The 14,024-nt window shown below is 37.1% G+C and overlaps 1 protein-coding gene across 1 annotated transcript in view; it reads left to right on the forward strand.

Annotated features, from left to right (window-relative positions):
- Positions 1–14,024, forward strand: part of LOC137623661 (piezo-type mechanosensitive ion channel component 1-like) — a 160,429-nt gene that overhangs the window by 18,160 nt on the left and 128,245 nt on the right. The window contains exons 6-8 of the mRNA XM_068354492.1: positions 1–554; positions 830–1,101; positions 7,000–7,147. The exon at positions 1–554 is cut by the window's left edge and continues 182 nt beyond it. Coding sequence (XP_068210593.1) covers positions 1–554; positions 830–1,101; positions 7,000–7,147 — 974 coding nt within the window. The remainder of the gene's footprint in view (positions 555–829; positions 1,102–6,999; positions 7,148–14,024) is intronic.

Raw genomic sequence — 14,024 nt, forward strand, 5'->3', positions numbered from 1 at the left:
CAAAAGAGGACAGCTCTCACCTTTCCCAGTCAGGTGACGGCTCCATATTATCCTATACCAAAGATACATCTCTGCTCTCAAAGGATACTGGTGAGAGCTCTTTATCTTCTAAAGATACTAAAGACAGTTCACTTATCTCCAAAGAAATCAAAGATGGTTCTTTAGCATCTAATGCAAAAGAGGGTTCAATGGTTTCTAATACCAAAGATGTGTCCCTCATTTCGAATGCAAAAGATACTTCTTTACCCTCTCAAACAAAAGATAGTTCTTTGCCCATTACCACCAAAGAAAGCTCCTTGACTTGGCAGGAAGATGAAAGCTCACTCCTTTTGAACATTAATGATGACTCCCTCATATCAAGAGCTAGTGAACCATTACCTTATTCAACTCCAAGACATTACCGACAACTTTCTGAAGATGGAAGATCAGTCACAACTCGTTCAGGTTCTGATGTATCAAGACCCTCGCGTCACAGATCGGGCAGTGAAATTGCTTACAGACGAACTTGGTCACCTTATCAGACGCACAGTCGTGAATCATCTCTGGTGTCTCAGGTCTGGATAGTTCATTGTTTTCTCACTTCATTACAATATACCAATTTTCAGTATTGTTTTTAATGTTAACATTAAGGGATAATTATGTGGATTACATAGTCAAGTTACTGTAGTTTGGTAGAATAGCTGACCTTTACCTAATAACAAATACTATATTATTTAAATTTGTTTTAAAGGCAAAACTCTTATAAAATATTCACCAATACTGTAGAATATGTTGAAGTTTTCCTGGTTATGATTATTCGAAATTATCTAAATAATTCTCAATTTTGTAGGTACCTGGAGGGGCTGCATACATACGCTCATCCTCTCTAGTATCAAAACCTCATCATCGACGTCACTTATCCGAAGGGTCTCGAGTATCATTTAGTCAGAGGCCATTGTCCATTACATCTTACTGCACTCACGTATCTCAGTCTCAAGCTTCAGAATCTGTACATGTAACATGTGCAGCTTGTAACCTGCAAGCGCTTAGGGACTTCCAGAAACCTGATATGGAAGAAGTAAAAGAGAATATCCAACAGTTGCCAAAGTTAGCAAAAGGAGGGTAAGTGTTCAACATGAAGATTTTAGAATTTACCTGTTTGTTGTGGATAAAAAGTGATAGAACAAGAGAGCTTATGAGTGATCCATGCCCTAGGCAGCATTTCCCAACATCACTCAATAACTTTAATGGCTTTTCATCCCCATTTGAAACATTACTGCTTTTAACAGATCTCCTTGATGTCTTTTGTAAGTTTCAGTAACAATTGGTCATTTTAACAATGCAAGGGCGTTAGTTCAATGCTCATTCTCCTCTTTTATTCAAACTCTGGATTGATATTAGAGGATAAACTCTAAAAATACACTACCTCGACCCATGGAATTTAAAACACAACATACCCTGTATTATACATTTTAGTAAATGGTCATTTTTATTAAAGCTCTTTAATAAGCACAGCACCCTTTTATAATTTTTATCGGCTGACCATGGTTGCAAAACTTGACAGTTATCTATTTGGGCATACAAGGCAGTATTAGTCTCCATACAAAATATTTCTGTCTTTAAATGGCAAGCTGAAAAGACTGGGAGTTTTGAATAAAAGAAATATAGTACAGTACAATACAGTATTAAGCTTTAATTTTACACTAAAAAATTTCCAGGTGTAAGGACTTTGGTCATCATGCATATTTTTATATTTTGGTAATAATATATATTATTTCTATGAACCTCCCATGATGTTCATATTGTTTCTCTGAAAGTTTGATTTATTGACATTTGCCCCTACAATTTTTTTAATTTCCCACTTTCATTTCAATAGACGAATTCAGTAAAGTAATGAGACACACTAGCGATTAATGGCCAGAAGCAAATCTGACGTGCCCGAGACCCTTTGTCTTTTCAGTCTCTGTGTTGCATTGATTAGACATACTTTGTCTTCCAGGTTGTCAGAAAATCTATTGCTTTAGTGCATTTTGCCATATCTTCCTCAAGATTTATTTGAAATAATTGTGCAGATTGTTCAAGCGAGTTGTTTCTCGGTGATCATGATTCGCATTCTCTGTCTCGTATTGTGAACTGTACAGTGATTTAAATAACTGCTGTTAGCAGTGCAAAAGCTTTACTGTTTCTCTCATGGGAAATAGGTTTCAATGATTGCAAACCAAATTAAAAGTTCCAAGCACAAAAGGGAACATTTTCTTTTTCTTTTTTCCCGGGGGGGGGGGGGGGAGGGGGGGGATTCAGTGAATGGGCTAGTTGTTTAGAGGGGAGACAATGATAAAAACCATGACATACCAGCACCATATTCTAATATAGCACTTAACCAGCCATGTTTTTATACTGATAGATCAAAAGCTCTTAACTTCTTTAGCTTCTTTGTTAAAGCTCAGAAGGCCAGTGAGGCTTCACTTAAAGATGGTAATTCTGACCTTACCTGCCCAGTTGCTAATCCTAACCTGACTTCTCAATTTGGGTCTAGTGGTAGTGTTACATTCAGTAAGGGTTCTGATTCGAGATCTTCTCACAGAGCCTCAAATTCTTCATTTACTTTAGACTCTTCTTCCAAACCCTTCCATTCCTGTAATCCTAGTTGCACTTTTAGACAACTAGATTGCAAGGCAGATGCTAGAGTTTCTAGTCTGGAACCTAATATCCCTCCATTCCCTAAAGTACCTAGTAAGCATTCATAAGCCAAGTCATATTTCATATACAGATGGCATGGCATATAGTATGATTCACTTAATGTAGCTGATGAAGTTACAGCTAAATTTGGTCAATTGCATCATGTTTCGGATAGCAGTACACATCGTTCACTAGCAAGCTCGACCAGTAGCTGATCTCGGGTTAACTCAACAGGGGTAAATATAGATGCAGGCACTATAGTCCATTTCTTTTAGCGAGTCATATTTGCACCGACTCGCAACGGTGCCCTTTTAGCTCGGAAAAGTTTCCTGGTCACTGATTGGTTAGAATTATCTTGTCCAACCAATCAGCGATCAGGAAACTTTTCCAAGCTAAAAGGGCACCGCTGTGAGTCAGTGCAAATATGACTCGCTAAAAGAAATGAACTATAGTGCTTCTACTTCCAAAAAAAGTCCCTTACTAAACAATTGTGCTCCAGCTCTGTACCTAGATGTAAACAAATTGGAAAGCCAGTAAGTAATGTCTTGGTTCATCCTTCCGTATAGGAAGATGAAGGCAGCCCCAAATGTGATGAAATATCTCCCTTTCAAACTTTACGTAACCTTATTGCTGAAAAATATCTTAATATGCTGCTTAAGGCAAGTTTTGTTGGTGTTTATCCTTACAAGTCTTCAGTGATAGCTACTTCAAAGACTAAATCCCCCAATTCTCCCCTTTTGTTGAGGACAGAATTGATAAATTGCTATCTAAAATGCAAAGAAAGGCTGGTAATTCAGGTTCTTATTGGCCTTTAAACATTCTATACCTCAAATACATTTTGACTTGTATAATACTAATCAATTACCTAACCTTGTTCTAGATTAAATTTACTGTTTATGGGTAATGAAGTACAAAGTAGTCTTGAAATATTTTTCTTTGCATATTCTATAAAAGGGGAAATGATATTGGATGTTTTCAATACACCTCTCAGTTGCATATTTTCACATTCCAATTCATATCAGTTCTAGGAAATGCCTTCGTTTCATTAACGGGTCAAAAGTTTACCAGTTAAAGTAGCGGTTTTGGTCTCAACAGGCCCTCAGGTGTACACCAGAATGATGGCCCTCATCTTGAAATCGGTATGTACGGTATTTGGGACTAAGAGATCTTTCATGCCTGGACAATGGCCAGTTTTGAGCAATTCATTGGAAAGGATTTAGGTTAAGCAAGTTTGGTTGCATCTGTTATTGTATTGGTTGGGGATCCTGGTCAATTTGAAGAAGTCTCCTCATGTCCCAATTCAATGCCAGAAAACTTTAAATCAACCAATCAATCAGAAGATTCTATATTTGGGAATGATAGTAGCAACAATTCCTATTTGGGGTTTTCCGTCTGAGAAATGGAATCGGCCGTTTCGTCATTTATTGCAAAGCTTCAAAATGCTGAAGCTTAAATTGGTTCAGCTGTGGAGGAGGCTGCTAGGGACCCTGGCCGCCTTTAAGAAATTAATTTCTATGGTAAATCTAAAGAGAAGGGTTTTCCAATTTCATCTCAATCTAAATTTAAACAGAATAGTCGGTCTAGACACTATGTCAATCCTGGGATGAAAAAAAAAACTTCAGCTGCTGAGTTGGAGTGACGATCGCGAGTGGTTATCTCTAACCGTTTCTTTGTACAGTATATGAAAATCCTCAATTTTTTTTCTGCTGGCAGTCGCTTCACAGTAAGAACAAGATGTAACTCTATATCATTTACATCTGTCAGGGAAATGGACCTCACAGGAGTCAGCTCTGCAAATTATTATTATTTTTACTTAGTAAGCTACAACCATAGTTGGAAAAACAGGATGCCATAAGTTCAAGGGCTCAGTTACTGAGAGCTAGCAATATTCGATCTCTTCAGGACCAGAAACCACTGGTGGTAGGGAAGATTGTGGCATTGTTTTCAGATAATATGACAACAATAGTCTACATCTAGAACCATTGGGTACAAGGTCACCCTCCCTGTACTGGATAGAGGAAATGTTAACTTGGATAAATTTGAGAGGGATGAGCCATCTTAATTAGTTTATTCCTTGAAAATAAGATGTCTTAGCAGATCATCCAAGCAGAGAAAGAGTCAGGTTCTTCTTAAAAAAAAAGGCTTTACATTCATCAGCACAGTACATCTAAAAATGGTGGGGGTTGCCTGAATGTAGACCTGTCTGCCATGTAACTCTAGATCCCTTATCTTGGAAGGTAACTGCCCTGTTACAAGACAATGCAAATATGGAACGTTATTCAATTCAACTGTTTTCATGCTTCGGCCAGTGATAAACATGTTCAAGATCTATGCAAACTGCAGGATGACTAATATCTCCATTCTGGCCACAAATGGAACAGTTCACAGATCTATGGCCCCTGTTGCTGGAGTGTCCAAGAAGGATGCTGTATAAAAGACCAGTCATACAATCAAATTCAAAGGGATTTGTAACCCATCCATGGTATAACCCCTTTCACCCCCCAAAGGACGTACCGGTACGTTCTTGCAAAACACTGTTATTTACATGTTTTTGCATATTTTTGATAACTTTATGAGAAACTTCAGGCACTTTCCAAAAGAATGAGACCAACCTGACCTCTCTATGACAAAAATTAAGGCTGTTAGAGCAATTTAAAAAAAAATATATATAGCAAAATGTGCTCGAAATTTAACCTTACCTTGGGGGTAAAAGGGATAACTAACCACATGGAGATTATCCACAGTATTCACAAAAACTAAGAGTTTTTGTAACTCTCTGAAATTGTCTATCATTAGGTTCTAAAAGACAGTATACTAATAATCTGGATCAATAGAATGTTTATTTTGATTGGTGTAAATCTAGGCATGTATCAATGACTAGAACTGCCTTGGACAATAGTTGAATTTTTATGCTGCTTTTTTTATGAAAAGAAACACTAATTTTTAGCCATTAAAGGATATTGATCCATGCTTAATTCTGAACCCAAGCATCTGGGATTAGATATGTCTGGTTCAGGTATTATGGTTGGCTTTCAGAATTGAAAGGCTTTTAGTAGTCATGTCTATTTTTTTTTTTTTTTTTTTTTTTTTTGGATTTGGTTTTACTCGTACATTACAGTATTTAAACGGTTTGACTTTTGAACTTTACTTGAAGATCTCACAGCTAAAACACTTTGTATTGGCATCGATTTCAGCTAAATACCTTGTATATTAAGATAGGCGTTGAGGAATATAAGAGTTTATCTCATGCCTTCTTTTAGAGTAAAAAAGGAGTTTAAAACCAAGAGTATTGCTAAACAATTTTCACATTACCTCTTTGGAAATGGATAGAAGAATTTCATCAGAAAATAGATTTCTTTGTCTGGTAAGAGCTTTTCAGTATTATTTGCACAAAACTAAGAACATTATAGGTAATGCCCATAATTCGACTTGTGGTATTAAAGTTCCAAAATGTCCTCTCCAAAATTGCAATGTCATTTCTAGTTAAATGTTAAGAATTGAATGTGTATTTGATAATAACCTTGAAAGGTAAGGATCATGATATTAGAAGAGCAGCTACATCTCTTAATTTTTGTAGGAATCTTGGGGGTTTTAGAGGTAGCTCAATGGCATATAGTTGGTCTTGCTAAATATTATCTTGAAGCCTGGTTTGCTTACCTAGATTGCTGGGTTCTGGGTCCAATAGTAATATTGTTGATATGACCTAATACATTTTTGGAGTTTATTTAACTTATAAAGTTCTTATTCTTTGGAAATTGTTGTTTTAGTTACATGGTGTTGGAGTTTTGCAAATGGGCAATTAATGGTCCATATTTCAAATATCTTTTAGAGATATAATTTGGCGTCTCATATTTCAAAATGTATTTTGAGATGGTTTATTACCAATAATCTAGACCAAGTGAGTCGATACCTTTTATTATTGTATACTATTTTAATTCTCTGAATGACCTATCTCTTTCCTTCACTGGCATCCAGCCTTCATCAAAGTGTTGGAGTCAGCAATATGAACATCAGGGAAGGTTAAAAGACAAACAGAATTTTAGTAATACAATTTGCTATTTCTTTAGTCATCTCATGTTCATATACATGCTCACCTTTCTCCCTCAGTTAGTTTTTTTTACTTCAAGAGTGAGAAGACATAGGGCCTCTAGTGCATTATAGTTATAGTTATCTGCTAGTATCTTTATTACTTTACCAGAGGCAAGTGTCTATTAAAAGAAAAGAAAAAGTTACTTTTTTCAAATTAGGGGTAAATGCCAATAAACTGAGCTTCCAGAGAAAAAGCAATTTAAGCATCAAGTGAGTATAATAGATTTTATCAAAATGTTTTTTGTATTTCAGTGCTCATCGACTGGTAAACAAGGTCCGTAATTTTTTGAATGGCCTTCTACACCAGGACTCTCAGGTGTCAGTGGACGTATATGCCTACATGTTTTTCTGTGACTTCTTTAACTTCTTTGTACTCATCTTTGGATTTTCTGCTTTTGGTGTAAGTACACAAGTATCTGTACAATATAGCCTAATTTTAAAAGATGAATAAGTCCCTTGCCTTGCAATTTTTAATAAATGTTATTGATGTGTAAGATTTGTGTTGTCAAAACATTTTCCCATCCCAGAACATGTAATCTGTAACTTGAAATGGTAAAATGAAACTGGATTGATTACTATAGTGAATATTTTGCTATGAATCTCCCCTGAGGTTCATATTGCTTTGTCCCCGAAGCCAACTCCACAGTGATGTTACTCCCAAAAAACTTGAAACTATTCCGTTCTTCCTGTCCATTAAGACGACATCTTGTGACTAATGGTAACTCGAAGTAATGCTTGTCCATATCTACACTACCAGTCTCTTACTTTGAATAAGCAATGGTTATCCATTACTATCCATAGATTTTCTTTTTTATGCATGTTCAAACAAAGTAACACATCCTCTATCAAAGACTGGTTTTAAAGTTCAAGTAGCCGAGAACTAAAGTACAATATTAGGTATTCACAAGGGACTAATTTTCAACCACTTGTTAACTATTTGATTATTACTTTAATGGAGGTTATTTGGAATAACTCTACAATGAAATGAGTGTTTCCCCTGTGGTTGATTATAATTTCCTGCTCAGACCTTCGATCCTCCGTTGGTCAACTAGAAAATCTGACTGATACTACAGAAATAGGCATTCAATGATTAGCCTCTTGATAACCATATAACGATAAGAATCTTTTATGGTTTTGGTAGATAAGGAGAATTTCTATCAAGTTTTTATTAATAAACTTCTGTATGTTTTGTTGATTCAATTATAATTTGTTTGAAAGTGAGCCCAGTTCATGTAGGTTTGCAAAATTTACTATGTTTACTTTTCATGAACATTTAGTATCGATAGCTTACATCAAGGAACAGAGTTGGCAAAAATTATCCAAAGAAGTTACTTAGGTTACATTGATTATTCTATGTAGTCTCTAGATGTCATCAAGACTCCTTATCCTCAATAGTTTTGTAATATTATAAATTATTATACCCTAATTATTAGCTCAATTGCAAGGAAAGTTTCTTATTGTTTTTGTTTACTTTAGAGAACTTTTCTCTCTTCAAGCAGTTTATAAAACTTTATTTCTTTACCTGGTTCTGAATACTTAACTCTACTTTGAGGGTAAGCAAAAGAGAATCAGGAGAATAAAAAGTCAATTTGCTTATGTGTAGTAGTTTATGGTGGACAAATTTAGTCAATCATAAAATTTCACTTGATACATTGCTATTTGTTTTTAATAGTAAAAGTTTAAAATGCAGCAGTGATTTTCTCACAGCCTGGTTCACAGACAAACTCAAAAGCTTTTAAGCCATAGCAATAATTTAGAGAAACAGAATGAGTGCCTTATTTAATTTGGAAGAATTTTAGGGTATAACCTTCCTCTTCAGGTTACACCAAGAAGATCAAACATCCTAGCAGGTTGGTGAAAGAAAGAACCAGGTTCTTCCTATTAAATGATATCTTCTTCCGTTGTGGCGGGATGTAAAAACAAAAGCCACATCTTTGAATCTAATTTACTAAAATCTTTTTCTCTAAAATCGAACAATAGCTAAGTGAGAAAAATGTTCCTAAGTATGAATAAGTATGTTTTTGAGTTATGAGCTCCCAAAGATTTGCTATGAATTTTTTTTTTCTTAAAAAATCTAGATAACATTATTATGATAACCTTACTTTATACTTTTATTGTTTATTCCTACATGAAGGCTCCCTAAACGAGGCATTTAAACCCTAAGTTTACTAATACACTTGGTGTAAGGATGTCATGAGTTGCCAGTGGCCTCTCATTGTTGCCAGAGTTTTAGTTAAATGTGTCAGTTTTGCATTTTTTTTCATTTTTTCCTCTCTTTGGTTCTTTTTTGTTGCTGTTTGCTTACTTTTTGTTCTTTCTCTGACCTTAGGTAACATTGGCCTTGCTATAAAGTTCACAAAGATGTCTTGAAAACACAATGTACATACGAAATGCAAGTAAACAAACACACATGCAACGCAACTTCTATACGTCTTTGGAAACTCTAGCTGTTCTTCTTGTAGTTCTTAGTTTGTATTTGTGTACCCTCTTTTGAAATATGTGAAAAAATTTGTATATAAATGCAAAAATAAACACGTAAAGACGATTCAGTCAAACTCAGTCATGCAGACGACGCAGTAAAGATGATGTCATCATTTAAAGACCGCTTTATCTTCATTATTTGTAAAAATAATTGGCTGAAACTTCTGGAGAGCATGTACGATATGTTTCCGCCTACATAGAAACCTTAAAAATGATTTTCGATTTCTGAAAGTTATGTAAAAACACCATAGCAGACAATCCGCTTAACACAACTAAGTCATCTGCAAATCTTAAGTAGTTGAGATATTCCCCCATTGATATTAATTCCTACATTTTTTCCCAATTCAAATTGGTTAAAACCTTCTTCTAGGCATGCTGTGAATAATTTAGGAGAGATGGGGTCTCCCTGTCGAACTCCATTCTCAATCAGAATTTTCTCACTATTTTATGTAGTTTTAGGTTTGCTCTACTTTCTGTATAGATATCTTTAAGTGTTCTAACATAAGATTTTTCTATTCCTTGTTTTTGAAGGGCTTTCATTACTGCTGATGTTTTGACACACGCACACACACTCATAGAAGTCTAACGGTACAGTTCTGAGGGATGACATGAACCCTCCAGTAAGTTTTAGAATATAGTATTCAATGCCACATTGTCTCTGGGCCAATTCTATGTCATTACCATCTTTATCATCATCATCAATCTTTACAGGATCATTAAAATTCTTTTCCAGGCCGGATCCTCAACAGTCACATCATTATCCTCCAAGAACAGTCTGTTCAAACTCTTTATACAAACAGGGCCATCAATATTCAATCAGCATTTACTAACAGGAGGTAAATGGAAGTCAGTTGCTGATGATCAGGAAAGAAGATTTCAAAGGAGAAATAAAAATAGAAGAAAAACATGAACAACTAACTAAACCTATCATACTTATGATCAAAGTAAATATGATCAATTAATTAATTAATTAAAACCACACCAAGCCGAGATAAACTAATTCTTACTGATTATTAATAATGTCACTTACAATCTTATTGTAAATAAATCCAACATTCAAAATAATACTTCTCAGAATAAGTCAGAATAAAAAAAGCAATTGCTCAAGACTTACTGCTGTCTTCAACTATATAAATAAAAAAGTAAACCAACAAAAATTCAATTATACCCACTATTTCACTGACTACAAGCAATCATTGCATTAACTACCCTTATCTCTCACTTGCTCTCTCTGAAGGATATGTTTAATCAACAATAACAATGGATCCTTCACACCGGAAGTATTTTTAGGGGTTTGGAGTTTGTGGCAACAACCAAAATGTAGGCATTTTTGCAGTCTCAAGACATGAGAAATGCTTGGTTGAATAGAATTGGTACTCTTTTCACCAGTTTGTTGTGATTTGACAGGTGGTAAACTAGTTCATATCAAGAAAAGTTGGGATTATTCTGTATCAAGGAACAGGATGATCCTGTGTGCCCCTAATTTGCTGCAAAGAGAGTGGGCAGTCTACTAATATGCTTATCAAAGTCAATGGAATGTTCCCTTTGATTGGTGCACATCTAGAAATGGCTTAGTAACTAGGACTAATTTGGTTAATATTGTAAAATTTTACGTTCTCTTTTTACGAAAAGAATATCCACAAAAGAGGATCTTACCTCCTTTGCCAGTATTCAGAGCTAACATGCTTTTAAGAGCACAGTATTTGCTTTGGCAGTACATATACTAATTTGAAAAGAACAGTATTTGCTTTGGCAGTACATATACTAATTTGACAAAATGGATTTTGAAGCAAAGCGAAAAATCTATTTTTGGGTGAGATGGCCATGTCATTCTGATGGAAGCTTCCTATAGACAGCTTTCTAAGGGATATTTGGCTACAGTGATACTCCCAGAGAATTGACCATAGGTCTCCAGAATTCTAACTCCTGGTGCGAGTATCCTTAAAATTTTCCTTAAGGATATCACATAATATCAGGGGACGTATATCTTGATACGACACATGGCAATCTTCACCCCGAATAGAGTTTTCGCTCTGATGGGCAAGAGTGGCGAAATCGAAGGGGAGCCGTTATCAAGGTTACCCTTCCTCCCCTACTATTACAGGACCCAAAATGGTGGATCATTCCTTGTAGCATGGTGCTACAGTTATAGTAGTTTTGGGAGGGGATTATTACATAATCCTTTTCTTAGAAAAGGAGGGTGGGTCCATCAGGAGGATATGGCCATCTCACTCAAAAATGGATGTTTCGCTTTGCTTCGAAATCCATTTTTTGGGCTCAAGCCATGTCGTCCTGATGGAAGCTTACCAGAGAATTATGTGAAAGTACTGTATCTGTGGGTTTGTATAAGTGCCTCAACCTTGGGTCAGCTTCTATATGGTCATCCAGACTGCTGAAATAAATGACGATAACGTTATACGTCATTACCACTAAGCATGGAACAATGTTAGGGCTTCCTGCCCCCTGGAGGGAAATGTCGTACTTTACGATAGAAGCACAAGGTTTGTATTCATATAAGAACAAATATAAATATCATTCAGATCTTTTTGTTCATATGATTGAGTACCTTAAGTATGAACTTTACTTAGGAAAATAAGTAAAAGGACTCCGGCTAAGTTTATTTAGCTACATGTGGGGCGAAATAAGACGCAATTACACTTTCACCATTTTTTAAATCGATAATCAAATGGAACAGAAGGTGTAATAGAATTTGTAATAGAATTATACATTCAACATATACAGATAAAAATGTTTTCTACCTGAAAGGGAAGAAAAGATTAGTGGCCACTCAGAATCAGTTGAAAAATTTTTAAGATAATTTTACAGTAATTGTTGGATAACTATCAACACTGTGTACAAGTGTAAACATGGCACTAGTGTCATTGGTATAATTCTACACCTGAAAAGAACAGTCCTAGTGTCACCAAGGTGACTCTCAATAAAAGGGTATTGCACTGGAAGGTGTCAACACCCTTTCACCCGAATTGAAAAGTCTCAATCAATTCACTGTTCATCGCAGCACTAGACGACAGGTTTCACCACACTACCTGCCGCCACCACATAATGTTTCAAAGCATGCACTTGCTTCGCATAATGTTTATAAAACACCCTGGAGGATTTCCAACCAGTGTATGAGTGAAGACACTCAAAGTCCATATACTGTACTGAAAAAAGTTCAGTGAGGAAACAATTTTTCTCGGGTCATGACCTGCGGGTGTACTATCAGGATCCGCTCTGCGAACGAAGTAGGTGAGTTTCGCCCTCAGTTGTTTTAGGGATAAGTTTGATCCTGAGGTTTCGCCTTTGAAGAGCTGTCCTCCCTCGAAGTCTGACGTTCTACGAAGATAGACCTTTAGACACTCTACTGGACATAGAGAGACATCTTCCTTCAGAGGGCAGATTCTCCAGGGACCCCACCTATTGGTGGGTAGCTCGTTTTTGGCGAGGAAAGTAGGATCAGGAATGAGATTCAGTTCTCCCACTTCTGTGAACTGAATATGGCCCTCTTCTCTAGATAGGGCTACTATTTCACTAACTCTAGCCTCTAAGGCTATAGCAAACAGGAATATCACTTTTTGTGTTAGATCCTTGAGGGAACAATCTTCATTGTTCAAGGTTGAAGCATAGTGTAAGACTTTAGCCACAGACCATGAAATGGGCTTCGGAGGGGCTGCTGGTCTAAGTCTAGCGCATGCCTTAGGAATCTTGTTGAAGATTTTGTTCACCAGGTCCACCTGGAAGGCATATAGAAGAGGTCAAGTCAAAGCTGACTTACACGTAGTTATCGTGGTGGCAGCCAAGCCTTGCTCGTGAAGGTGGATGAAGAAGGGCAGGCAGAAGTCTATTGAGATTTCTTTTGGTGTTTTTGCTTTAACAAAAGCAGCCCACTTTTTCCAAGACAATTCATATTGTCTTCTGGTTGACTTTGACTTGTATTCTTCTAGGAAGTCTATACTGCCTTTCGAGATCCCAAATCTTTTCTTGACTGCTAAGGTGAGAAAATCATGAGATGAAGGTTTTGGGTTCTCTGTGATAAAGCGAAGACAGTCGACTTCTGAACCAATTGGGATAGAGCTGGGTTCGGTAGAGGGACCAGCCTCAGTTTCGGTTCCATCATCAGAGGGAACCAATTGCTCTTGGGCCACTTGGGGACCACTACTGCTGCAGTTCCCTTGAAGGATTGCAGTTTGTTGAGGACTTTCAGCAGGAGATTCGTTGGAGGGAACAGGTAGATCCGGGTCCATCTGTTCCAATCGATGGACATGGCGTCCGTCGCTTCTGCCAGAGGGTCCTCGTATGGGGCTACATATCGAGGTAGTTTCTTGTTGTTGCTCGTCGCGAAGAGGTCGATCTGCAGAGTCTGCGTCTAGGGACCATTCTGAATCTATAGGCTTTAGCCTGGATAGAGCGTCCGCCGTCACATTGCGGAACCCTTGTAGGTGAACTGCCGATAAGGGCCATCTCTTCTTTTTCGCTAAACGAAAGATGGCTAACATCACATGGTTGATGTGGGGCGATCTCGAGCCTTGTCGGTTCAGACATCTCACTATCACTTCGCTGTCCAAGACCAGCCTGATGTGGGCTGATCTGTGAGGGGATAGTTTCTTCAGCGTCAAGAGGACTGCTATGGCCTCCAGAATATTGATGTGAAAGGTCTTGAACAGGGATGACCAGGTTCCTTGGGCTTTCCTGTGATGGGAGTGACCGCCCCATCCTTCCGTCGAGGCATCCGTGTGGATCGTCACCGGTGGGGAGATGGTTGTAAGGGAACGGTCCTCGTTAGGCTCTTGACCTTC

This window comes from Palaemon carinicauda, chromosome 30 (assembly GCF_036898095.1).
Source record: "Palaemon carinicauda isolate YSFRI2023 chromosome 30, ASM3689809v2, whole genome shotgun sequence".
In the NCBI taxonomy this organism is placed as follows: Eukaryota; Metazoa; Arthropoda; class Malacostraca; order Decapoda; family Palaemonidae; genus Palaemon; species Palaemon carinicauda.